Raw genomic sequence first — 24,957 nt, 5'->3', positions numbered from 1 at the left:
AGAGCAGGAAGGTCTAACTCTGACTATACAACAGACTAGATATCCTGAAAAATTATACCTTACCTACATCTATGAGCTGATAAAGGAAAAGATAAATCTTTGGAGTTCCTAATAAAGAGAAAGCAGGAATCTAGGGGAGCAATAGCCATTGGCTTCCCTAAGGACTTCTGATCATTCTGCAAGTATGTGGTGTGAAAACCACATTTATTTTAACATGCTTCCAGGAGGCAAAGCCACAAAGTACATGGCAGAAGCATTCTACTCAGGCTTCAGTGACTTCTTGCAGATAAAGTTCCATCAAAAATGAGTTTCAATCAAAAGTCACAACACACGTGAGTAAGAAACCATGAGGGAAGATGCCAGCAGAACCAACAGACAGCAAATCAGGCTTTGAATGACTATAGATACCCAATTACTGTATCTTTAATACATTTAAATAACAAAAAGAAAGAGTAAAACAGCCACTATATTTTTTATTTTTTAAAAAGATCAAGCAGATTTGAGAGAAAAATCAAATAGAACTTCTTGAAGTGGAAATTAGAATAACCAAAATTAAAAATCCAATTGGCAGGTTAAACTGTATATTAAATACCAGTGACAAAAGAATTGGTGAGCTAGAAACTATAGAAATTATTCAGAATCCAGCACAGAAAGATAAAGAAATAAAAAATATAAAAGAGAGACCAAGCTATTGAAGATAAAATGAGAAGGTCCACAAATTTTCAATTAGACTTCCAGGAGGAAATCATAGAGAAAATAGGAAAAATAAAAACTTTGAAATGATAATCTGCTAAGGCTTTTCCAAAACTTAAGAGAAGGTAAAAATGCTCAGATTCAGAAGCTTAATAAGTCCCAAACAGTATAAGTGAAAAGTAATCCACACCTGGATACGTCACAGGAAACCGCAGGAAAATGGAAACAAAGGGAAATTTGTGAAGAAGCCTGATATTTTTTAAAAGGCTGCTGACAAAAGAACAACAACTATTTGATGAATAACTTTTTTCCCCCATAAGGACCCTTTTAATAAAAGGTGCCAATACTCAAATGATCTAATAAATACATATAAAACAAAAGTGAAAAAGTAAAATAACTATGGTGAGATGAGGTTCTTCCTAAAAAAAAAAAAACTCTGTCTTGTCAAGCACCTCGGGAATCTGAGTCAAGGAGACACTGCTATTTGGTTCATTTCTCCACCCACCCACAGACACTCCCTTTGACACACCTGTATCCCCAGCTAACTCCAGTATCTCCTCTAGGGAAGGTTCCATGTTAGTCCTGGCCTTGCAGGGGCCTCGCAAGCCGACCGAAATGCCAACAGGTAAACAGCTGTGCAATGCGACTCCTGCGAGGAAAGGTACCGTCTGGCTAAGGAGAACTGGGCTGCAGGCAGTCTCCATGGGGTCTCCGCCCTGCCACCACTGACTCTGAAACACCAGCGGGATTGGAAAGATCCCTTGGAGAGCTGAACGGCATCAGATAAAGGCTAGATACAACTCACGGACAGAAGAAAAGCAGTGCTGGAAATAAAGAGCAAGGAGCTGTTCTCCTGAAACTTGGCTTTGATAGATGAGAAAAGCAACTTTCCACTGTACATAAAAGGTTCCCCCACTCAGCTTTGCCTGCCCTGAGCGCCACACTGCCTCAGTTCCTGGGATTCTAACAGCCAGTAGGCACAGCCCAGGGCAGATACTAGACACCCTCAACAGCTTCTCTTCACCAGGTTCCACCTGGAGGATGAATTCAGTGTCGCGGTTCCTTTTAAACATTTTCACTCACGCAAACTATAGTTTCAGCTCTTAAAAGGTGGGCATCCACTCCATTCCTCTGTTCTTCTGGAACAGAGGCAGAGAAGCTAAAAACGGGGAGCAGTGTTTCCAAAGATGAGTTAAAGAAATGCACTGAAATGAGACCCTGGAAGCCATTTATGAAGATTAGTGAAGACCCCAAATAGACTGCCCACATTGATAAGAAATGCCATTCTAATTCAGCCAGAGCCAGTGGCGTAGCATGTTGTTGTTGTTTAGTGGCTCAGCCATGTCCAACTTTTTGCGACTTCGTGGGCTGCAGCATGCCAGGCTTCCCTGTCCTTCACCATCTCTCAGAGCCTGCTCAAACTCATGTCCATTGAGTTGGTGATGCCATTCAACCCCTCATCCTGTCACCCCCTTCTCCTCCTGCCCTCAGTCTTTCCCAGCATCAGGGTCTTTTCCAGTGAGCCAGCTCTTCATAACAGGTGGCCAAAGTATTGTAGCTTCAGCGTAAGCATCAGTCCCTCCAATGAATATGTGCTCAGTCACTCAATTCTTTGTCTGAGTCTTTGCAACCCCATGAACCACAGCATGCCAGGTTCCTCTGTCCATTGGATTTTTCAGGCAAGAATATTCCAATGAATATTCAGGGTTGATTTCCTTTAGATTTGACTGGTTTAATCTCCTTGCAGTCCAAGGGACTCTCAAGAGTCTTCTCCAACACCACAGTTCAAAAGCATCAATTCTGCGCTCAGTTTTCTTTATAGTCCAACTCTCACATCCATACATGACTACTGGAAAAACCATAGCTTTAACAGACAGACCTCTGCCTTTTCATATGCTGTCTACATGTGTCATAGCTTTTCTTCCAAGGAGCAAGCATCTCTGAATTTTGTGGTTGCAGTCACCATCCACAGTGATATTGGAGCACAAGAAAATAAAGTCTGCAAATTTTTCCCCATCTATTTGCCATGAAGAGATGGGACTGGATGCCATGATCTTAGTTTTTTGAATGCTGGGCTTTAAGCCAGCTTTTTCACTTTCATGAAGAGTCTCTTTAGTTTCTCTTCTCTTTCTGCCATTCAGTTTAGTTCAGTTCAGTCGCTCAGTCATGTCCTGCTCTTTGCGACCCCATGAATTGCAGCACGCCAGGCCTCCCTGTCCATCACCAGCTCCCGGAGTTTACTCAAACTCATGTCCATCGAGTTGGTGATGCCATCCGATCATCTCATCTTCTGTCGTCCCCTTCTCCCCCTACCTTCAATCTTTCCCAACATAAGGGTCTTTTTCCAAGAAGTCAGTTCTTTGTATCAGGTGGCCAAGGTATTGGAGCTTCAGCTTCAGCATCAGTTCTTCCAATGAATATTCAGGACTGATTTCCTTTAGGATGGACTGGTTGGATCTCCTTGCAGTCCAAGGGACTCTCAAGAGTTTTCTCCAACACCACAGTTCAAAAGCATCCATTCTTCGGTGGTCAACTTTCTTTATAGTCCAACTGTCCCATCCATACATGACCACTGGAAAAACCACAGCCTTGACTAGATTAGAGTAGTATCATCTGCATATCTGAGGTTGTTAATATTTCTCCCAGCAATCTTGATTTCAATCCTAAAATTAGCAAATGTCATTCATCTAAACCTTACTACAATCTGACTGCAGTTAACACAACCTCAAACTAACTTAAAACAAGTAGTGCTGCATGTAGGAAAATGAAGGGGAGCTGGAGGGAAGGGGGAGGAGTCACACAGTCAGACCCCCAAGACGCAGAGTACACTGCTGGTGGGTCTCTGGGGAGGATGGGTGTCTTAAGAGAAATGTCTGCAGCTCAGAGTGCTTTGAACATTTCCTTCCAGTCAAATGAGTCCCACAGTCCTTTAAGTTATTATCTTGATGGATAGAATAAAATATTTCAAGATTCTGATTTTCTTTTTATATCTGAAGTCAGGCCATAGAGTTCTTCAATAGCTTGGGCATCCATTTTCTCTACCCCATCATCAGCAAACAAAAGCCAGAAGCCATGACTTTTCACCACAGTAATATTCACATAATGCCATGATTTGGAGCACTGCCCCTGTGGACCGCCACCACAAGCAGCTCGTACATGCAGTCCAGATGCACCACGTCACTGCAGGCGTTGAAGAGCTGTAGTTCCAGCAGGAAGACCACCTGGTAAAATCGTTTGTTGTATGTGGGGCACATACTTGAACCGCTCGAGGTGCAAGGCCAGAATCGTGGGCAGCTTTCAGCCTTTGCTGGGCCTTTGCTGCAATCTGTTTCACATCGATATTCCTGTCTTCTACATAGCGTTTCTGTGTTGCTGAAGTCTCTTAGACAGGGAGCAATAGATATGTCCTGCTCCATGTCTACACAAACGTCAAGAAAATCTTCATCTCTTGCTACAAACAGTTTCACAGCTTAAGCATCAAGTTTCATGGGTGAGTGCTCCCTGAGAAATCTCATGGACGCAAGTGACTTCTGGTTCATCATTTTCTGCTGTTCCTTCATACTGCCATTTTTTAATCTCCCATTTTGTTCCTTCTCTTCCTGCAGGATGTCCGTGTTTAGCAAGTAATTTAAACATTCATGCGTATCCTGCTGCATGTAGTCATCTAAGAGGTCGCTTTTGTGTCTCAAACTTGAAATGCACTTCTTTGGTGGGGTCACACTATCCTTCTTTGGAGTGGCAATGCTGTAGAAACGCTCTCCCAGACAGGTCAACAAGTTTTCCTTCCTATTGAGTTGGGCCTTGCGTGCCAGGGCATTCTCCCAGAACCTCTGGCAGGAGTTCAAGGCCACAGCATGGAACCACAGCAGCATGTGTTTCCAAAGTTGACCAGTTCGAAGCAGTGTTCATTGATTGGAAACTGCACTGAATCAATGTCTTTTTCCAGAGGCATTGGTTCCCTTTGAGGCACCAAATATTCTCAAAATATTTGAGAATGAGGAACACAGGTGTCCTTCTCTGTCAAATCATCACAGAATACTGCAACCATATTATAGATGGAGGCAATGTTTCAAACAGTCATTAGTCTAAAGGTTACAGTGATCCCACACCACCGTCTTTATAAGGTGAAAACAGGACTGACCATGGTGGAGTGTTCAAGGGGAGGGCAGGCATGGTGGCCCTGGCCATCGGGAGGTGAGCTGGGGTTAAGTTTTCAGCTTGATGGATACCTTCTTAACAGTAAAAGCTAACAAGAGAAGACAATAGAAGCCCAGGAGAATACGAAATCACATTTCCAAAGTCTGAGAGAAAATGCTTTACCGAAGAACAATCTTTCAAGTAAAAGTGTGAAATCATGAGGTTTTTTTTTTTCCAGATAAAAAACAACAAAGGGAGTTTACAACCTCTATTAAATAAAAACTCTAAAAGTTGTACCTTAGGCAAAATAAACACCATCTTTTCATGTTCCTTTGAAGGTATCAGTGATAGCAACAGAAATGAGGGTAAAGTCAGATAAGGATCAACTAAATTAAACAATAATTATAACAATGTCTCATTTAATAGAAATTAACATAATAAAAAGACAAATAAACTACTGGACAATAACATGTGAAATGAGAGTTAAGTTTCTAAGACCCTTGTATTTTGAAGATAATAGCAAATATATAAACTAACTTTCGACATTGTTAAGCATGCATATTTACTTACATTTCCAGACCAATCGTGACAACCATAGAGACTATTAATGCCAAACTAGTGGGGGCAGAGAGGGGCTGAGGCCACAGAATGAGAGGCCTTCTCTACCTGGTCTCCATGCAAGCCATCAACACCCTCCTCACCAGGGTTGTCCAGCAGTGCAAAGGAAGATGAGAACATTAGGCAAAGAGGGCCAGGGTACGTGTTCTTGTTCTGATGCTAATTTCTTTGCTAATATTGTCCTCAGTTGGTAGAAGAATCTAGACCTCCTGAAACAACACGTATATACTGCATTCAAGCATTAAAAAGCAGTAATTATTTTCTTCCCAAGGTGGATAGTAGCTCTATATACTGTTTTTCCTGACACCTCAGCTGTTAAAGAAAAGGAACTCAGATTTTGAATGGACAGAAAGACTTCCTTTTAAATTTTTACACTGGAACAAGTACTGTAACACCCTCACAAGACTGAATGAAACATTCCTCAAAGGATGTCTACATGCTAATGTTGGTCCTTTTGCCGTTGGGTTTCTTTTTTTTCCCATAGTTTTACATTTTTTTATTCTGATGCTAAGGCACACAAAAGCAGCCTGAGACTATGCCACTATCTTTTTAGTTTAAAAAGACTGGCAAATATCCCTGAATGAATCTACATAATGGAAACTTGGATCGTTGTAGAATAAGTAGGAATTAAATGAGTGTATGCAAGTGCATGCATTTTGAAAGACACAATTAAAAAAAAAAAACTTCTTTAGAAAAGAACTGAGAAACTGGGGTTAACTAGTGATGAAAGTAAAAACTGGCCACTGTATTGTGATCGCTCACCAAGCATTCCATCACTTTCAAACTACGGATCCTTCATTTTGCCAGCGTCAGTGAGTGAAGTCACTCAGTCGTGTTCGACTCTTTGCGACACCATGAACTGTAGCCTACCAGGCTCTTCCATCCTTGGGATTTTCCACGCAAGAATACTGGAGTGGGTTGCCATTTCCTTCTCCAGGGGATCTTCACAACCCAGGGATTGAACCCGGGTCTCCTGCATTGTAGGCAGATGTTTAACTGTCTGAGCCACCAGGGAAACCCTTTTGAAGAAAAGACTTTATAAAGCATCTTTTGAAGAAAAATATTTGAAGTTCTGCAAGATGCGTGTCACATATGTGGGATGGTTGGTTGATTTACTCAATCAATAGGCCACCCAAGGAAATCAAGTTTCAGGCATTGTTTTAGCACACACATGACTGAGTTAGTGAATGAATATGAGCACACGAAACTGCTGGGCTAAAATTACATGCTGTGTTGGGCACAGGCCACAGGGGTGAATCAGTGGTATCAGGAGGCCTGAGTAAAGGAGTTCTATCAGCCACTGTTTGACTTTTCACCACTTTGGAAGCATTCCCAAGGGTAATGTGGGGAACAGAGAAGATACCTAATAAATTTTTCTGAATGAATGAGTGAGCAAATGGATACTTCTGAATACAAAGTCATTCACTATTACGGCAGCTCCTTTGCAGCTGTGTGCTAGCATCTCTCTCCTACTTGACACCAAGTTTGACCAGACCCTCCTGACCACGCCTTGAATTCAGGACCAGCTCTTCCAAATAAACATGATAAACAGATGGCTCAATTATTACAGAACTAGCAAGGCTTAAAAGTTACCATATAGATCCAGGCTGCAAGCCTGAAATACATGCCCTACAATTAGCCATTCATTAGCATGGCAGTTTGGCCATTCATAGCATCTGACATATTCCCTTTTCTGAAAGTTTTAAGTCTCACCTCACTCAAGGAAGGAAAAACAAGTGAATTCATTATCATGTTTCCCAAAGAGTCAGTTCTCCAGTTTGAAAAGAGTAAGAAAGGTCACTCACTTTTTCTCCTGAAAATCCTCTTGCTCCCTACAGTTAAGAAGAAATAAAAGTGATTGAGATTGAATGAGGCTTTAAAACTATTGTTTCACATAGAGAACCATATATCCCTAATTTCAAGAAAATGTCATTTTTTAGATCAAAATGAAGACATCTCCTCCAGTAACCATGACGGACATTGAAGCCTTCTGATCACTACCACTTCCCTTCCCTGCACCTGTGCTGTGAAGAAAATTGCACCTTGCCACTCCTCACACCATAAGGGCTGAGCTGGAAACAGCAGTGACCTTCCACTTATAACAATCATATTTTGTCACACAAAAATGAGAATACACTGGATGACAAGCATGAGAAGGCTTCCAGGAACAACAGGATAAATTGACTGAAAGAGAAACTTACTAGACTATGCAGAATACGGTCATTGTGGTCAGAAAAACTCTATAGGTCTCTGAAGTCGCAGACAAGGCTTTCTAGCCTGAAGGAGATTGTCTAATCCTGGAAGGTTAAGAAACATTTAAGGCAACGATGCCCCACCCATCAGCCTTTAACGGTTTTAAGGATCTAAAGCCCCGCCTCCAGCTGGCAGTTCTATGACTCTTCTCCTTGAGGGTTCTTTCCTGGAACCAGAGCCTGTCCACACACAAGGCGGTCCAGAAGTACTGGGAAATTAACGCCCCTTGAGAGCAGGCCTCAGCTAATGCCTGACAGCATTTGGGTGCATGAATACCCCCACCTCCCCCCCACCCTCAAGTGGGATAACACTGAAGTGCACGTTTGTTCCACGTCGGCTCCCACCGTTCCCAAGCAGAATTAAGCTCCATCCACCCACAGTGGTTACTGAACAATAAGGCAGCCTTTTGAGGCCACCTTCCCTTCTGGCTCACTTCTCCACATCTCACACTCCACTACTTTGGTCCCCTCCCAACAAACTATTTACATTGGATTCCTTTTCTCAGGCTCTACTTCTACTTCTAGGAAACCCTCCCTGTGAGAAAGAGAGAAAACATCACAGCTATGTTGAAAAATTAAGATTTTCCTTAAACTCAAGGGATAGACAGAGATAAATCCACGAACCTATGGACACCTTATCTTCGACAAAGGAGGCAAGGATATACACTGGAAAAAAGACAACCTCTTTAACAAGTGGTGCTGGAAAAACTGGTCAACCACTTGTAAAAGAATGAAACTCGAACACTTTCTAACACCATACACAAAAATAAACTCAAAATGGATTAAAGATCTTAATGTAAGACCAGAAACTATAAAACTCCTAGAGGAGAACATAGGCAAAACACTCTCCAACATAAATCACAGCAGGATCCTCTATGACCCACCTCCCAGAATATTGGAAATAAAAGCAAAAATAAACAAATGGGACCTAATGAAACTTAAAAGTTTTTGCACAACAAAGGAAACTATAAGCAAGGTGAAAAAACAGCCTTCAGATTGGGAGAAAATAATAGCAAACGAAGCAACAGACAAAGGATTAATCTCAAAAATATACAAGCAATTCCTGCAGCTCAATTCCAGAAAAATAAATGACCCAATCAAAAAATGGGCCAAAGAACTAAACAGACATTTCTCCAAAGAAGACATATAGATGGCTAACAAACATATGAAAAGATGCTCAACATCACTCATTATCAGAGAAATGCAAATCAAAACCATAACGAGGTACCATTACATGCCAGTCAGGATGGCTGCTATCCAAAAGTCTACAAGCAATAAATGCTGGAGAGGGTGTGGAGAAAAGGAAACCCTCTTACACTGTTTGTGGGAATGCAAACTAGTACAGCCACTATGGAGAACAGTGTGGAGATTTCTTAAAAAACTGGAAATGGAACTGCCATATGACCCAGCAGTCCCACTTCTGGGCACACACACTGAGAAAACCAGATCTGAAAGAGTCACATGCACCCCATTGTTCATCGCAGCACTGTTTATAATACCAGGATATGGAAGCAACCTAGATGCCCATCTGCAGACGAATGGATAAGGAAGCTGTGGTACATATACACCGGGAATATTACTCAGCCGTTAAAAAGAATTCATTTGAATCAGTTCTAATGAGATGGATGAAGCTGGAGCCCATTATACAGAGTGAAGTAAGCCAGAAAGATAAAGATCATTACAGCATACTAACACATATATATGTGATTTAGAAAGATGGTAATGATAATCCTGTATGCAAAACAGAAAAAGAGACACAGAAGTACAGAACAGACTTTTGGACTCTGTGGGAGAAGGCAAGGGTGGGATGTTTTGAGAGAACAGCATTGAAACATGTATATTATCTAGGGTGAAACAGATCACCAGCCCAGTTGGATGCATGAGACAAGTGGTCGGGCCTGGTGCACTGGGAAGACCCAGAGGGAGCGGGTAGAGAGGGAGGTGGGAGGGGGGATCGGGATGGGGAATACATGTAAAACCATGGCTGATTCATGTCAATGTATGACAAAACCCACTACAATATTGTAAAGTAATTAGCCTCCAACTAATAAAAATAAATGAAAAAAAAAAAAAAAAACTCAAGGGATAGAACAAAGACAAGGAAAGAATGCCACAGGTCAAGGTCACACTCACCTTGTGACCTCGTGCACCCCAGCAATCTTGTCCATGGAATTTTCCAGGCAAGAATCCTGGAGTGGGTTGCCGTGCCCTCCTCCAGGAGATCTTCCTGACCCAGGAATTGAACTGGTGTCTTCTGCATTACAGGCGGATTCTCTACCGGCTGTCTCATTATTGGTGCATTGATTTTGTCACTTGATTAAGATAATGTTCACCAGATTTATCCAGGGTGAACATGCTTTTCCCTCTTTCCAGGATTAACTAGTCTGGGAAGTGACACTCTGAGACTGTGTATTTCTTCTTTCTGTACATTCTTTTATCCAATGGTTCTAGCATCTGCCCAAATAATTCCTTTAGTATGCTGGTTGCAAAAAAAATAATACTGAAATGAGAAAATGATAGTTTAAGAAAGAATACTATATCTAGAGCAATTGTGAGAGTGCTTTAGTAAAGCCTTTTCCCTCATATGACCTACTTTATTATTTTAAAAATTCTCATTATGAAGAGAATTTATTTACTAGAGATACTTTGAAATTCAGGAAAGTAAAATGTAAGGATAAAAATCAGTAGTTCCAGTAACCAAGAAAGTCATCAGTCTATTGAACTTTTGTTGGTGGCAAAGTTTCTCTCCGTGAGAAAGTCAGGTGAGGATTCCATGAGCTTATTAAGAAATGTTCTAAAACAATATAAAAAGTGAGGAATCATCATTTTGTCTTTCTCCTTATTTGGAGTAAATTATTTTTTTATAAAATTTACCATACTTGAAAAAAACAACATGATAGCACATTTTTTTTCCTACCTTAAAAACTTCTGATACACATAATTTCAATAAGCATTCCTACCATAATGTAAATAACACTTCCCTCATATTGTAGAATATGTAAACTGTTTTAGAATCTCATCTTTTATAAATAACAGTTGGGAGAACAGCTTTGCATAAAGTGTTTTCATTTCTGCATTTCATATACTTTTCCAATTTACGTATTCTTACTAAGGGCTTCCCTCATAGCTCAGTTGGTAAAGAATCCGCCTGCAATGCAGGAGACCCTGGTTCGATTCCTGGGTTGGGAAGATCTGCTGGAGAAGGGATCGACTGCCCATTCCGGTATTCTTGGGCTTCCCTTGTGGCTCAGCTGGTAAAGAATCTGCCTTCAATGTGGGAGACCTGTGTTCGATCCCTGGGTTGGGAAGATCCCCTGGAGAAGGAAATAGCTCCCCACCCCAGGATTCTGGCCTCGAGAATTCTGTGGACTATTCAGTCCATGGGGTGCAAAGAATCGGACTCGACTGAGCGACTTTCACTTTCACTTTCTTTCACTTTCAGTCACGTTGGGCTCCTTAGTGGATTCCGTATGGGACAGCCCACATCTAGAGAGTCAACCCAGACATCTAAACTGATCTTCCCTTTACCTCTTGCCTTCCAGGGCGGTTCCGGTACTGAAGGACTTCCAGGGGAAATAGGAAATGTCGGCCCTCAGGTAGGTGTGGCTGCTCGTGGGATGTATTTCATCTGCTTTTGTGGAGGAGAAAGGTAGGCTGGGGGAAAACCTGCCTTGTTTCCTTCTGTAAGGTCTTGCTTCCCTCCCGTCCTTAGGGCTCCAGAGGAAGAGGAGGCCTGCCAGGGCTGAAGGTCAGTGGTTGCTGGGAGAGTTGCTTTTCCGTTTCACATATATGGCTATTTCATCTAAGTCCTCTCTGGGGTCAAGGGGAGTGCTGGTTGGGTTGTTGGTGGCTGTATCATCCTTGGGAAGTTTCCAAGAAGAAAGGAAAGTTTATATGGTTCTCTGCTACCTCTCCAACCTGCTATTTCATTTAGATGGAAAATAAGCTAATACCTCAGCGGGTTGCTTTTACCTCTGAAGTAATGATTTTTCCATTTAAAGAAGCGGGACTTTCAATGGGTGCATAAGGGGATTGAGAGTTTGCTATTTCCAAAGAAAGAATGGTATGATTTGCAGGTGGAATGGGACATCTCTGTGATTTTACTGAGCGCTTATCCAGTACCACTCACTGCACTAGATCTTCATTTATATGGCCTCTTGTAAACCTTTCTGCAACCCCAGGAGTTATGAGCACCATTCGTTACTTTTTATGGCTAAGAGAGGAAATATCGGTTTCGCAAAGCAAAGTTGTCAAAGGCCCTATAGCTTTGGATTCAAATCCAAAGATCAAGGTTACTCTTGGAAATTTTTGTACAAAGTGGAGTAAAATTTGTTATGTAGATTCCTTTCTAACAGATTCTGGTCATGCTGTGCTGGTATTTTTTTCTAGAATTCTTATGTTTGAGGATGAAGGAAAAGTCAGAGACTGATTTAAGTCATCTCTGAGGTTGGGAATGGGTGAGCGAGTGAATGTTCATGTATGTCTTCAAGCCACACATATTGCAAAAGCATATCTATTGAGAAATCCCAAGTCTCACACATCCAAACAAGTTTTGTTGACACCAACTAAAGTATTATTTCTCGTAAAATGTTAAAACTTGAAATAAATTCTTAAATAGACCGTTTCTGTACTTTGAATTCAGTTTCAACACTTGTGAAAGAAATAATGTCTTGAACTGTCCTTTTAGCCTATTGTTTTTATCCCCACACAAAGCATAAAGAAATAGACTGTGAGTTGACTAGGCTCAGTTTCGGAGAAATTCAGTGGCTCTACTTGGTGGAAGGAATTTCCTACTCTTGAATTATTTAATTCATTTGCTGTGCTATGTGCAGTTTATCTAAACAGCCGTTGATAGAAGGTCTTCTTCTCAGATGGGTCTTGGGTTTTTGGTTCCCTAAACTAAACTCCACCTCCTGTATCTTTCCTTTTTATTTAATTTAAACCAGAGCTGAGTCTGTACATAAATTTAAAATCCAATTGCACTCACAAGCATGTTGTGAAAAATGTTTCCCTGCCTGTTCTTTCCCAGGTATTCAGGAGCATTCATTTTCATCCCGTGGGGCTGTTCCTTTTGGTATTTTTTTGCCATTTTCCTAAAGAACATGCATCCTTTGTTATTTCTTGGTTTTCAACTTTAGATGTGTTTCTTTTGATTTGTTCCAGTGGAGAAGAATATTTTTTAACCTGTCCATCTCCTCCACATGCTGCCCCCCACCTCATCTTACAATATACGTATTTTCTCCACTATTGGTCAAATCAATTTGCTGTTGAGATGGTGGATGACACATAGTACTTACAGTTATTTAACTTTGGTCTTCCTTGAGCCACCCTCTCTCCCAATTTGCTTTGTGTTCTGTTCAACTATTACTAGTTAATCATGAAGGTCTTTGACAAAACTGATTGCCTCCAATATTCTCAAAAGTGAGGTTTATGACTGAGTCACTTTGCCGTACACCTGAAGCTAACACAACATTGTAAATTAACTATACTTCCTTGAAAAAAGATTGAAAAATATATAGGCATGGAATTACAATAAAAGAGTTTGGGTTTTGCTGTCTACAACCACATCATTTTCTGACATGTTACACCATGGATGTCACTAATGTGATATGCAGATTAGGCAACATTTCGTAACCAGTTTCAACATTTCTAGCTTCATGCCTCTAAAATCTGGTCCACATTTATAAATCTAGACATCAACTCTTAAAGAACATAATGATTTAACAGTAAGGACTAACATGTGCTTCCCATTTATCTGAATGGTCTCAAAACTTATGAAACACAAATAATTGGTCCATGGATAGATTAATTCTGAGTATAGGATTTAGAATTTCTTCTGTTTGTAAATCTATATGAGTGATCAGTGATCTGGGCAACTTGCGAGCAGCATGAGAAAGAAGGCAGCATCATTCGCAAAGTAGTTTATCACCCTCAGTCATGGAAAATGTATCTTCTCTGTAGAAATGAAAGTGTTCATTTGAGGGAGGTATTAAATCGGTTACCAGATGAATCATTTTAACAGATCATCCCTTGCCTAGAAAACTAGCTTCATGCTGTAAGAATCTGTAGGGTTTTAAAGTCAGTTTTTTTGGCGATTTTTTGGTGTGCTTTTTTGCTTTGTTCCAAAATGTCATGCTTGCCGCTGAGCTCAAAGTTTGAGTCTCCTCAGATGGGATAAAGGTCCTTAACACCAGTGAGCATTTAGCTCACAGCCCTTAAAAGGAGTGGATGAACTTTTAAGAACCAGTTATTATGTAAAATAGGAGTTAGGGTTGTTTAAACAAAGTGTTTTTGCTTCTATCACTAGCTTAGGTATTGGAAGGAGACTAGGAAAGACAGTAAGAATATGATTTTTCATTTTCCCAACCAAGTAGGTGGGACCTCCTTATTTCCTCTTCAACTCTGATCCTAGGATGACTGAACACTCACTCGCAGATATTTTTTGTCTTTCTCTTACTGCTTTCAAGTGCCATCTTGCAAGGAAAACTGCCTTGCAGGAATGCTGAAGATGTATGGGTGAACTCAACTAAGTTCTCTTCATTCTGACAGGCTGTGCGTGGAGAATCGGGTGAAGAGGGTTCCCAGGGAGAGCTTGGGTCTCCAGGTTCACAGGTTGTATCCCTGAGCTTGTTTTTAGTGCTGAAGAATATTTGCCTGAAATTTTAACTTAGGTTCTTTGATAGGATTTGACATATATCAGGATGGTCCAGGATGCTGCCCTCCCAAAGGAGACTGCCTCCCAAAGAAAATTGTATAGCCTCTCTTCTGGGCGGGTTAAATCGCAGTAGCTAATATTTACTAAGCAATTACTATGTCCTGTGTATGGCCGCCAACACTTGTATTAGCTCATTTAATCCTTCAGTGGGGGAATTTTTATCATGCCCGTTTTACAGGGGAGAAATGCAGTGAGGATAGAAAAATCAAGTAAATTGGCCAAGCTCACATTGGCCAAGTGACAGAGATGAGATTGAAATTCAGGCAGCCTAGTTACAAAGCTATGCTCTTAACGACTGCCTCTGAAGCTGTGTATGCACATTACTTAAATAGTATTTACTTTATTAAAATTGGGTTCAGTTTGGCAGGAAAAATCAGCAAAGTGTTTATTGAGCATTAAGTATATAGAGGGTACTTTACAGATATGCCTGAGTCGTTCAGAAGTTCAAGTCCAGTGGGGCGTTGTGAACCACTGAGTGATAACCAGAAATTACACTTCCAACCAGTTCTTTTACAGTGTTCAAAGCGTAATCCAAATCTGTCATTCTATAAACCTCTTTGGAACACTTTCTGCATCTTTCTTTGGAAAGCTAAATTGTTCCCAGGGATCCTCAAAAGGAGAAATTTTAAACAACAGATTTTACTAACACATTGACTCAATCTCCATAATTTTGAAACTTGTATGAGTGTCAGATAGTCATTTGAGAAGGTTTATGCTGTCTTTTTGACTTGACTAAGGTGCTAACAAAAGAAATGGGTCTTCAAAGTGTAATTAGAGATTGTATATATTTTATAATAGAAAGTATTGTCTTAACCTAAGGGAAAACAACTGAGAAATATTCTTGGCTTTCCTTTTTCTCACTGGTTTAATTCAAAGATGGACCCCACCTCTCCCACCACTGTTGTATTCTGGACTTCCTCTTTAAGTTCACTTTATTATATGGCTGAACATAAGGGGAGCTGATCATGAGTAAGCTAATCCAGAAAACCTCCCTTGATTCTCACCTTCCCACTGCGGTGTGGATAGGATGGTCTGTTTAAACAGATCATTACAATACCTCACTCAGGAGTGTGGAAGCCAGGATCAGTGCTTCTAGTGGGAAAGCATTTCTCAGAAATGCTGAAGAAAAATTAAAATGTCAAAAATCAGTGAAGTCAAACAGATTGGAGAGAAAATGAAGAACTCCCCAGCAATTGCCCAGTGAGATTAAGCCAGTTAAAATGTGTTTGGTTTCTTGATAATACCAGAATGCAAACTCTTGCCCTCAGCCCTTGTGTGGATAAGGACATAGTTGATTTTTCAAAGGAGATCAATATCTCAGCTGCTCTTCTCATTTCCCTTTTAGGGCTTAAAATTTTTGAGGATTTAAAATTAGTTGAGTGAAAAAAGCGATTTTTAAATTTTAGTGTTCTTTAGATTCAACTGGAGAAGTGGCTAAGAATATAGATACTGCTTAGACAGAGGGAGTGTGGAATGAATGAGCTGCAGGTGCTTCTGGGAGCAGTGGCTACTTTACTCCAGTGTGATGAATCCAACTGTGATGGGTCAGAGTCCCTTAATTGGTGGTTTAATGGGCATCCGAGGGGATTTTATGGTTACATGGAAAATAAATAACTCTATAAAAACTGGTTGAATTTTAATGTCATCTCTGGACCAGGGACCAAGAGGAAGGCAAGGACCACCAGGAAGTTTTGGAGAAAAAGGCTTCATGGGTGCTCAGGTGGGTTTGACAAACTCACGGCTCAACACAGCTGCTCATTCTCCATGACCAGTTCATAGACCTGTGTGTCCCTGGACAAATAATGTAAAGATACACTGCTTGTTCTGGGATCTGTGGGTATCAGGACTTTTTAGAAATAGTAATTTGAGGAAATAGACTCTGACCACCAGCTACGTTCCCCTTGTAATCTCAGGGTATGTAGGGTTGTGGGAATACAGTAATGAAGTAGATTCAGTTTGAACCACAAGGGTGTGTAACACAAGCTCATACTTACCTGTAGTACAAGAAATAGTACTATCAAAGGGGCGTAAATGGCTGATTTATTCCTCATAAACATATAGGGAAACATTACTTAAAATCATCCCAATTTTATAGAAGAGAAAACTGAGGCTCTAAGGGATTTAATGATTTTTTCACCTGAATGGTAAGTGGCTGAACTGGCCACCAACTTGGGTCTTTCTACTACCTGTTTAGTGCCTCCCCCAGTTGCTATCCCATGGTTAATGGAAGGATCAGATGAGGTTGAAGCAGGTGATGAGAAGTGGCTTCCTATGGAAGGAGGTTTTGAGGCAGCTTTAAAAACCCAAGCAGCACCATTTGAACCAGGTATTAAAGTATCTGGAGATTCAAAATGGCCTACACCATATCTCTTGGTTGACCAAGGTCAAGTCCTATAACTGATCGTATCATTTTCATTCTCATTTGATCATATTTCCTGTTTGGAGTGGGTAGAAGTTCAGACATTTGCCTTCCCAATTTCTTAGTCAGAGGGTGTCTTTCTCTAGTAGCCAGGTGATTGCTCCAGTTCTTGGTATCTGGAGGATATGGCCTCTTGCATAGATCACCTTGCTCCCTCACCTCAGTCCCCTGCTCAGAGGTTAAATGTGCATGTTATACTCTTTGGAGGATAAAATTAATTGTATCAAACATCAGAGCTGATTTGGGTTTTGGTCTTACTACAGGGGAATCCTGGGCCTCCAGACCCAAATGGTTCAAAAGGAAAAGATGGAACAAGGGGAATGAAGGTAAGTGCCAGAAAGCACACTCTTCCTCGTGCGGCTGGATTTTTTCATGCGAATGTCTCCTTACACGATCATTTCCAGCGTGAGAGTCTGACGTGCTTGGGGATGACACTGACTCTTCATTACCTTGTAGTTAGATAGATGGAGACCGAGAAAGAAAGATGCTTAGACAACCATATAGAAAGATGGATGGATAGATGGTCACATACATCAGTAGACATGGACATATGGATAGTTAGATAGATGTACAGACTCACCACCAGTGTAGATTCACATTCTTACACCTAGAAAAAGCCATAGTAATATAAAATTCTGTAACTGGTGTTGCATACCTGGTTTGTTAATTTTCAATACCAAAATCTTTACTGTAATAAAGTTATCTGTATTTCTCAAAGTCTAGAGGAAGATTTGACATTAGACTGCAGGATGATGTCACGAGGACTTAAAAGGAATGTAAAATCTCTAAGGAAAATGACATAAAATTGATTGAACTTAGAAAATTAACCTCATGTTTGCCTTTTATTATAAAAGGGAGAGCTTGGTGATGTAGGAGAAGGAGGACTGCCAGGTCTACAAGGACGAAGAGGGCAACCTGTAAGTCTAGTTTCTCTGTTTTGGACTCCTGATAGAATTTCATGTCATTTGTTCTTGCTCCACACAAAATTCTAATATTCTTGATGAAGACTTAGGGTTATGAATATGGCATGAATCATCAGTTGAGCTGTTGTAAATCTCCATAGTTCAAAGATTCCCAGACTCCTTATGTCAATAAAGACTCCAAAGCTATCTTGGGATTTATTGTTGGAGAGGGAGGTTCCAAAAAGATTCTTCTGTTTGACAGATATTTTATGAGTGTTTGAGTCTTCAAGAATGCAAAGATGTTCAATGAAGCATTTTTTTTTTCTGGAAAAACAAGTAAGACAGCCAATCAGAGTTGCAAACTTTTTTTTTTAAATATAATTTTATTTTTTTATAAGTTGGAGGAGAGTTGCAAACTTTTAAACGTCTGGGTTTGATTATTCAGAGCCTGGCATCATCTCTGGAGACCAAAGATGATCTGCAGTGCTGTGCCTCTTCACCTTAGTCATTACTCTAAAGGTGAGAACAAGTTAGTTAGTTCATGACCATTTTCAACTCACTACCTCACTATTACAGAGTAATGCCATCTTTCTAACTCATATTTCTGAGATTTCTTTCATTACAGTAGGAAGGACCTGCTGCTGTTTTGCCCTCAGCATTGAACTTGCATTTTTTTTTTTTAAGCAAGCAGAAGAAACAAAAACAGGCCTAAGAAGCTTAAACTTAAATGTGGAGAGGGGAAAAAAATAGGATTACTGTCAAATGCATCTACATGCAAGTCACACGATAAAGTTAACACTGTTGATTAGACTATCTTGACTTGAAATAATGCTGGCCTATCCCTGGAACAGGCCACACTGGAGAGCAGTGCCCTTCTGAACGGTGTCCCCTCAGAGGGGACATCTCCAAAACATACATTTTGGGCCTCTGGAGTTACAGATGCTGAAGGCCTTGCATGTCCTTGAGCAGAGCAGAGCTGGAGTAAAGCAACTGAGCCTCATTCGCATCTTTTCCCGCCTTCAGTAATTTATTCTTGGCAATTTTTTTTTTTTTTTTTGCATTCTTTTTCTTTCTTTTCTAAAATTTCAAACTTTCTCCCTCAGGTCATTGCCATGACTTTTGTGGCTTAAAATTAAAAAAAATCTTCTCAGTTGATTTGGGTACAGTCTTTGTCCATTCAGCAAAGAATAGATGGAAGGTTCTGAATTGGCTCTTTATTACAAGGTGCTCACTGTATAAATGCACAGCATAGATCCCAGTAGAGTCGTCAACATTTTCACAATTGCCATCGTCAACACCTCCGTGTGGAATTCTACCATCACCGCTTCCACTATCATCAGTGCCGTCACCATGACCAATATCACCATCACCACCACATCACCCCTCCCCTACCAGCACTACCAGTACCACAGCCACCTACAGAGGCAGAATAACGGCACCCCCTTAGTCTTTCCAAAAAGAAAAGTCATGCTGTGTGGATGATATTATTATCCCCATGTAACAGACGAAGAGGTCGAAGCTTATAGAGGTTGAGTAACTTGGCCAAGGTCACTTATAGAACCACTGTTGTAAGTGGAAGAAAATTCAGGTCTGCCTGGGTTTATATCGTATGGACCACATTGGCTCTATCCACCTCTCCTCCCCAATTTTTCTTTATCCCTAGAGACTTAACAAGTTCTGAAGCTTCTTCTGTTTGATTTTATCCTGCAAACAAAGCAAGTTTAGCCCAAGGGGAACTTTGTACAGTGATTTGGATTCCTATAACCAAGATAACATCTTGCTGAGGTCAGAATCTTATTGAAGAGGTGGTCAAAAATTAACACACACACACACACACACACACACACACACACGATCTTACTTATCTTGTGGTCTTTTAAAGTTTTAAACCCTTGTCCCCTCCTTATCCTGTGAAGGACATCTAGTGTTTATGCTGCAGAGGTAGGAGAAATCTCCACCAAATCCCTCGAACCTCCACCAAGCCCCTTCTGCCTTCCCTACCTCCTTGCCCTGCTGGTTTGTCCAAGAGTTCAGAGAATATTATCGACCAAGTGTGGTTGTGGATGACTCCACAATTCATCATATATCTTTTTCTTAGGGTCTTTCCCGTCCAAATGGATATGGGCATCCAGGAAGAAAAGGAACAAAGGTGAGCGCTAACCTTATAGATTATTCTTAACTAAAGACTGTAGTTTTTTTTTTTTACTTGACTAGAATAATAGTTAATACCCAAGTCGTGTACCAGAAATGGTTTCCGTGTATTTTTTTTATGACATATATCGTAGCTGCCAGAGTTCCCTCCTTAAAAAATAAAGGCTGATTTTGTCACTCCCTTATTTAAAAAACAAATTCCTAGCCCCACCCTAGCACTGTGCATGCCAGGCACTGTGCAACTAACTCCTTGTCTCTGGGAATGCTCTTGCCTCGATTTGGGATGGCCTCCCCATCTCCTTCTTTTGGACCATTTTTACTCACTTTCTTAGGCCAACTCAAGCATCAGTTTCTTTCTGCTGATGCCCTTTGGGCTTCCCTGGACAGAAACTATGCTGCTCTCTGTGTTCCTAAAGCCCAGGGTCCATGTTTCTACAGTAAGTTTCCCCATCTAGGTTGGATTATAATTTATCCCTGAGGTTACCTCCAGTTTGTGAACTTGCCAGCAGGCTTGCATCGTATTCATTGTCAGAAATGCTACGTGTTTTATTTATTTATTTTTAAATTAATCTATCTTTAAAACATTGCCATGTGGTTGGTTTACACTGCCGTGTTAGTTTTAGGTGGACAGCAAAGTGATTCATCTACCCATCTGTCCATCTAAAGCTAGTCCTTTTCAGATGCTTTTCCATTATTGCTTGCTACAAGTTTTTGAGTATAGTATTCTGTACAGTAGACCCTTGTTGGTTGTCTATTTTATGTTTAGCAGTGTGTGTTAGTCACTCAGTCGTGTCAGACTCTTTGTGATCCCATGGACTGTAGCCCGCCAGGTTCCTCTGTCCATGGGATTCTCCAGGCAAGAATATTAGAGTGGGTAGCCATTCCCTTCTCCAGGGGATCTTCCTGACCCAGGGATTAAACCTGGCTCTCCTGCATTGCAGTCAGATTCTTTACTGTCTAAACCACCAGTAAAGCCCCCATGTTTAGTAGAGTATAAATGTTAATCCCAAACTCCACTTTTCCCCTTTGGTACATTTGTTTTCTATATCTGTGAGTCTGTTTCTAATAATAAATTCATTTGATCATTTTTTAGACATTTTATTCATTTTTGTATTGCTGGAACAGAGCCTGGCACTGAGGATAGGTGCTCAATAAGTATTCTTGAATATTTCCCCTCCTATGTGAATCTAGTATTTTAGCAAAACCCCAGGGACAGAGGTTTGGAAGCTTGGAAGCCACATGAAGCTTGAATCAAATGTCATTCGCTACCATTATTCTGGGGGCTTCAGTCTACAAGTTACATTTCTTGCCTCACAAAATAACAAACCCCTGGGCCGCACCATGGTGCTCAGCTGCTGAACAGGACTCTGGGCTGACTCTTCTGCAATACTCTTGTTTCCTCGCGGCTGCCACATGGCACCACTGCCGTTTTATCAATCAGAAATGAGCCCCGAATGCCGTCAGTTCTTGGTGAATATCTGTGGAATGATGGAACATCTTGTTTAGCCTTGTCAGTGTACAGATAAGAATATGGAGATTCAGAGAAGTGAAGCAACCTACCTAAAGTCACACAGCTTGAGCCAGATCTGAGTGTAGAAGCTAGCCTTTGGAGGCCCATCCTGGCAAATTAAATCTGTCTTCTCTAAGCTAGAGTTTGCAGAGAGGGGATTCTGGGTGGAATTCAAACCGGCACGTTTGGAGCCGCATGCCAGCTTGAACTAAGCGCAAGGGCAGCCCGTGCTCACTGTGATACAGTTAACCCTGTGGGACACAGGGCTGCCGTTTACATTTCCCGGCATTGTTTCCTGGCAAGACGTCACAGTCTCCCTCAGGGTCCTTATGCTGCCTGGCCTATGACCTTTTCCTCATTGGTTCACTCTTCTCCTCTCCAAGTTGACTTCTTCATACCCTCCTTTCTCTGCTCAAGCCTCCAAGACCTGCTTTCTCTTCTACGTTTTCAGCAGGTGACTGTGCCTCCTATTTCATTAAGTAAGTAGATCAGTGAGGAAAAAACCGCGGCGTGCATCCACCACCCTGAAGGCCGCCTGCTTGCCTCCGTGCTTGCTCATCTCGCCTTCCCTTGCCCTGGATGAGAGTCCGTGCCGTTATCTGCCTGTGAGCCTCCTCTCACCTCTTGTGGACCAGATTCCATTCTTTGTTTGTTTGTTTGTTTCCTTAAAGCCCTGGCTCTTGCAACAGTCACCTTTCTTCCCTGCGTCATTAAATTTTCTTCCCTCGCCATAGACCATTCCCATCAGTATACAAAGAGGTGGAAATACCCCTCATCTAAAACAAACAAACAAACAAACAAACATTAAAACAAGAAAAACACCCAAACCAAGAAAAAAAACCCTCTCACTTAACTATGTACTCCCATTGCCCCACTCTTTTCTGATAAAACTCTCCGCAGGAGCAGTCTGTACTAGTGGTTCTTACTCAGGGGTGATTTTACCCTCCAGGGGGCATCTGGCAATATCTAGAGATGTTTTGGTTGTCTGAACTGGGGCGGGAATGCTGCTGGCATCTTGTAGGTGGAGACCAGACATGCCGTTTTTTGTCTGTGATACACAGGATAGCCCTTCACGGCCAAGAACCATCAGGTCAAAAATGTCAGTAGTGCCAAGGTTTGGGAACACCACCTTCTCTCCTCTGGTTCTCTGAAGCTGATGACAACTGAGGCTTTACTCCTTGGCCCTCCCCTCGCGCGACGTCTGCTGCAGTCGTGGTAAATGTGTGCCGCGTTTGAGGAACAGTGGTGCTAAGTCCAGCGGTCAGTTCTTTGCCCACATCATGCTATGTGTCTCAGCAGCATTTGGCAGCGATGATCACAAGGGCTTGTTCTTTCAACCTTTCCCCACCCAACTTCCGGCACATACCACTTCCTTGGTTTTCACTGGCTGCGCTTGACTGGACCTTCTCAATGTTCTCGAGCGCTAAATGTTGAAGACTCGAGACGACTCTATCCTAACCTTTTGCTCCCTCGTTAGTTACTCCTGAGATGATCTGATTGATGGCCTCAAGTGCCATCCGCCCTCCAATCTTCAGTTTATTTCTCTCCTGAACCAGTCTCTTAAGTTCCAAATATGTTTTCCTTGGTTATCTAATAGGTACATGAAAATTGGCATGTCCCAACCAACTTTTTACTTCTCAAATTTTCTAATCTCTTATTATGGAAAAATCCAAACATATATATAAGTGGAGATACGAACATAATGATCCCTCTTCCGATATACACATTACCTAGCTCAAACAATGAGAAACACTTGGCCAGTTTAGTTTTATTTGTGGTCTCACCCACTTTTCTTCATTCCCCGCCCAATTATTTTAAAGTACATCCTTGATAGTGTATCAGTTCAGTTGCTCAGTCGTGTCCAACTCTTTGTGACCCCGTGGACTGCAGCACGCCAGGCTTCCCTGTCAATCACTAACTCCTGGAGCTTGCTCAAACTCATGTCCATCGAGTTGGTGATGCCATCCAAACATCTCACCCTCTGTCGTCCCCTTCTCCTCCTGCCTTCAATCTTTCCCAGCATCAGGGTCTTTTCCAGTGAGTCAGTTCTTCCCATCAGGGGGCCAGAGTATTGGAGTTTCAGCTTCAGTATCAGTTGTTCCAATGAATATTCAGGACTGTATATTTCATGCATAAATATTTCAGCTTGCATTTCTAAATATCCTTTAAAAATGTACAATATCATCATCACACCTGCGTGCATGCTAAGTCACTTCAGTCCTGTCCAACTCTTTGTGACCTACGGACTGTAGCCTACCAGGCTTCTCTGTCCATGTGATTTTCCCAGGCAAGAATACTGGAGTGGGTTGCCATTTCCTTCTCCAGGGGATCTTCCCAACCCAGGGATGGAATGTGTTTCTCTTACATCTCCTTCATTGGCACTGGCAGGCAGCTTCTTTGCCACCAGTGCCATCTAGGAAGCAATGATGCTGATAGCTTACGGTGAGTGGTGCCGCCAGATTTCCGAGCTCTGAAGGATACAATTTCACTCTGCGACTAAAGACAGTCTCAGGCACCAAAACCTTTGTGAAGCAAAGATTTTTATTTAAAGTGAAAGTGAAAAAGAAAGAGTGAAAAGTCACGTCTGACTTTTCGTGAAGAAAAAAGAAAAAGGAAAAGTGAAAAAGAAATAGTTTCTGGCACAGACATCAGAAAGTGGTAGAAAGAATACCCACTCCCACTATTTTAAGCAGGGCATTGGATACTTCTCAACTGGCTGCTGAGAATAGAGAAAAAGAATACCTGGAGGTTGTAAGAGCTCCCCCAGACCCTCCCCCAAGGCAGACATCCTGAGATAACTGGCCCGAGACTAGCCAGGGAGAACGGGTTCGGGGCAACATCTGGGGGTGAGGCAGACTGTTGCTGTGTCATCAGGGGGACAAGTCTTGAGAAAGAGGTCCCCAGGCAAGATTTGTTACAATTACAGTCATTAACATAGAGCCTAAGAAAAGCATTCCACAAGTAAGACACTGGCTCACTCTGTAATTATCAACTCCAGACTTAAAGAAAGGCCAATTCTCAGGCAAGATGCATTGTTGCACACAGCTTAAGGAAAGCGTGAGCGAGAATGTTCATCTCCTCCTGAAAAGGCCCCGGACTCCCAGCCTGGGTTAACTCTCTCAATCCTTTAATATCAAGCATGCAGTCAGTCAAAACTGATTCACCTGCCCGTCACCCTGCCTTCCCCAGCCTGGGAAGTAGAGACTGCATCCTGCCAGTTACTCACGACAGATGCTTGTTTCATCTTTAATGTCTCCTTCTCTCCCTGCCTGCATTTAATCCATCAACAAATGTGGGTGAGTCTATCTTCAAAATACATACACAGGGTGAGATTTCATCCTATTTCATTATGGCCAGTGCCCAGTGCTGCCGCCCAGGCGAAGCCAACATGCTGTGCTACCTTAATGATGGTCAACGCCACCTGACTGTTCTCCCTGCTTCTGCCCTGCTCTGCTTGAAGGAACCAGAGCCATGTTTCAAATACAGAGTCAGACCATGTCACTTCTTTACCCAAAGCCCAGCCGGGGCTCCTGATGGCATTCAGAGTTAACTGCGCTGTT

General features: G+C 41.7%; 1 protein-coding gene and 1 pseudogene across 1 annotated transcript in view; one reads left to right on the top strand and one right to left on the bottom strand.

The window, feature by feature from the left end:
* Positions 1 to 24,957, top strand: part of LOC136172936 (collagen alpha-4(VI) chain-like) — a 107,100-nt gene that overhangs the window by 39,922 nt on the left and 42,221 nt on the right. Inside the window, 8 exon segments of the mRNA XM_065942103.1 lie at positions 11,143 to 11,168; positions 11,243 to 11,296; positions 11,413 to 11,448; positions 14,250 to 14,312; positions 16,073 to 16,135; positions 17,098 to 17,160; positions 17,689 to 17,751; positions 19,835 to 19,885. Of these exon segments, the coding sequence (XP_065798175.1) occupies positions 11,143 to 11,168; positions 11,243 to 11,296; positions 11,413 to 11,448; positions 14,250 to 14,312; positions 16,073 to 16,135; positions 17,098 to 17,160; positions 17,689 to 17,751; positions 19,835 to 19,885 (419 nt within the window).
* Positions 3,631 to 4,774, bottom strand: LOC136173166 (ubiquitin carboxyl-terminal hydrolase 46-like; annotated as a pseudogene).

The sequence above is a fragment of the Muntiacus reevesi genome, chromosome 8, assembly GCF_963930625.1.
Source record: "Muntiacus reevesi chromosome 8, mMunRee1.1, whole genome shotgun sequence".
NCBI classification, from domain to species: Eukaryota; Metazoa; Chordata; class Mammalia; order Artiodactyla; family Cervidae; genus Muntiacus; species Muntiacus reevesi.
The sequence above is the reverse complement of the archived record's forward strand: the minus strand, read 5'-3'. Positions and strand labels throughout refer to the sequence as shown.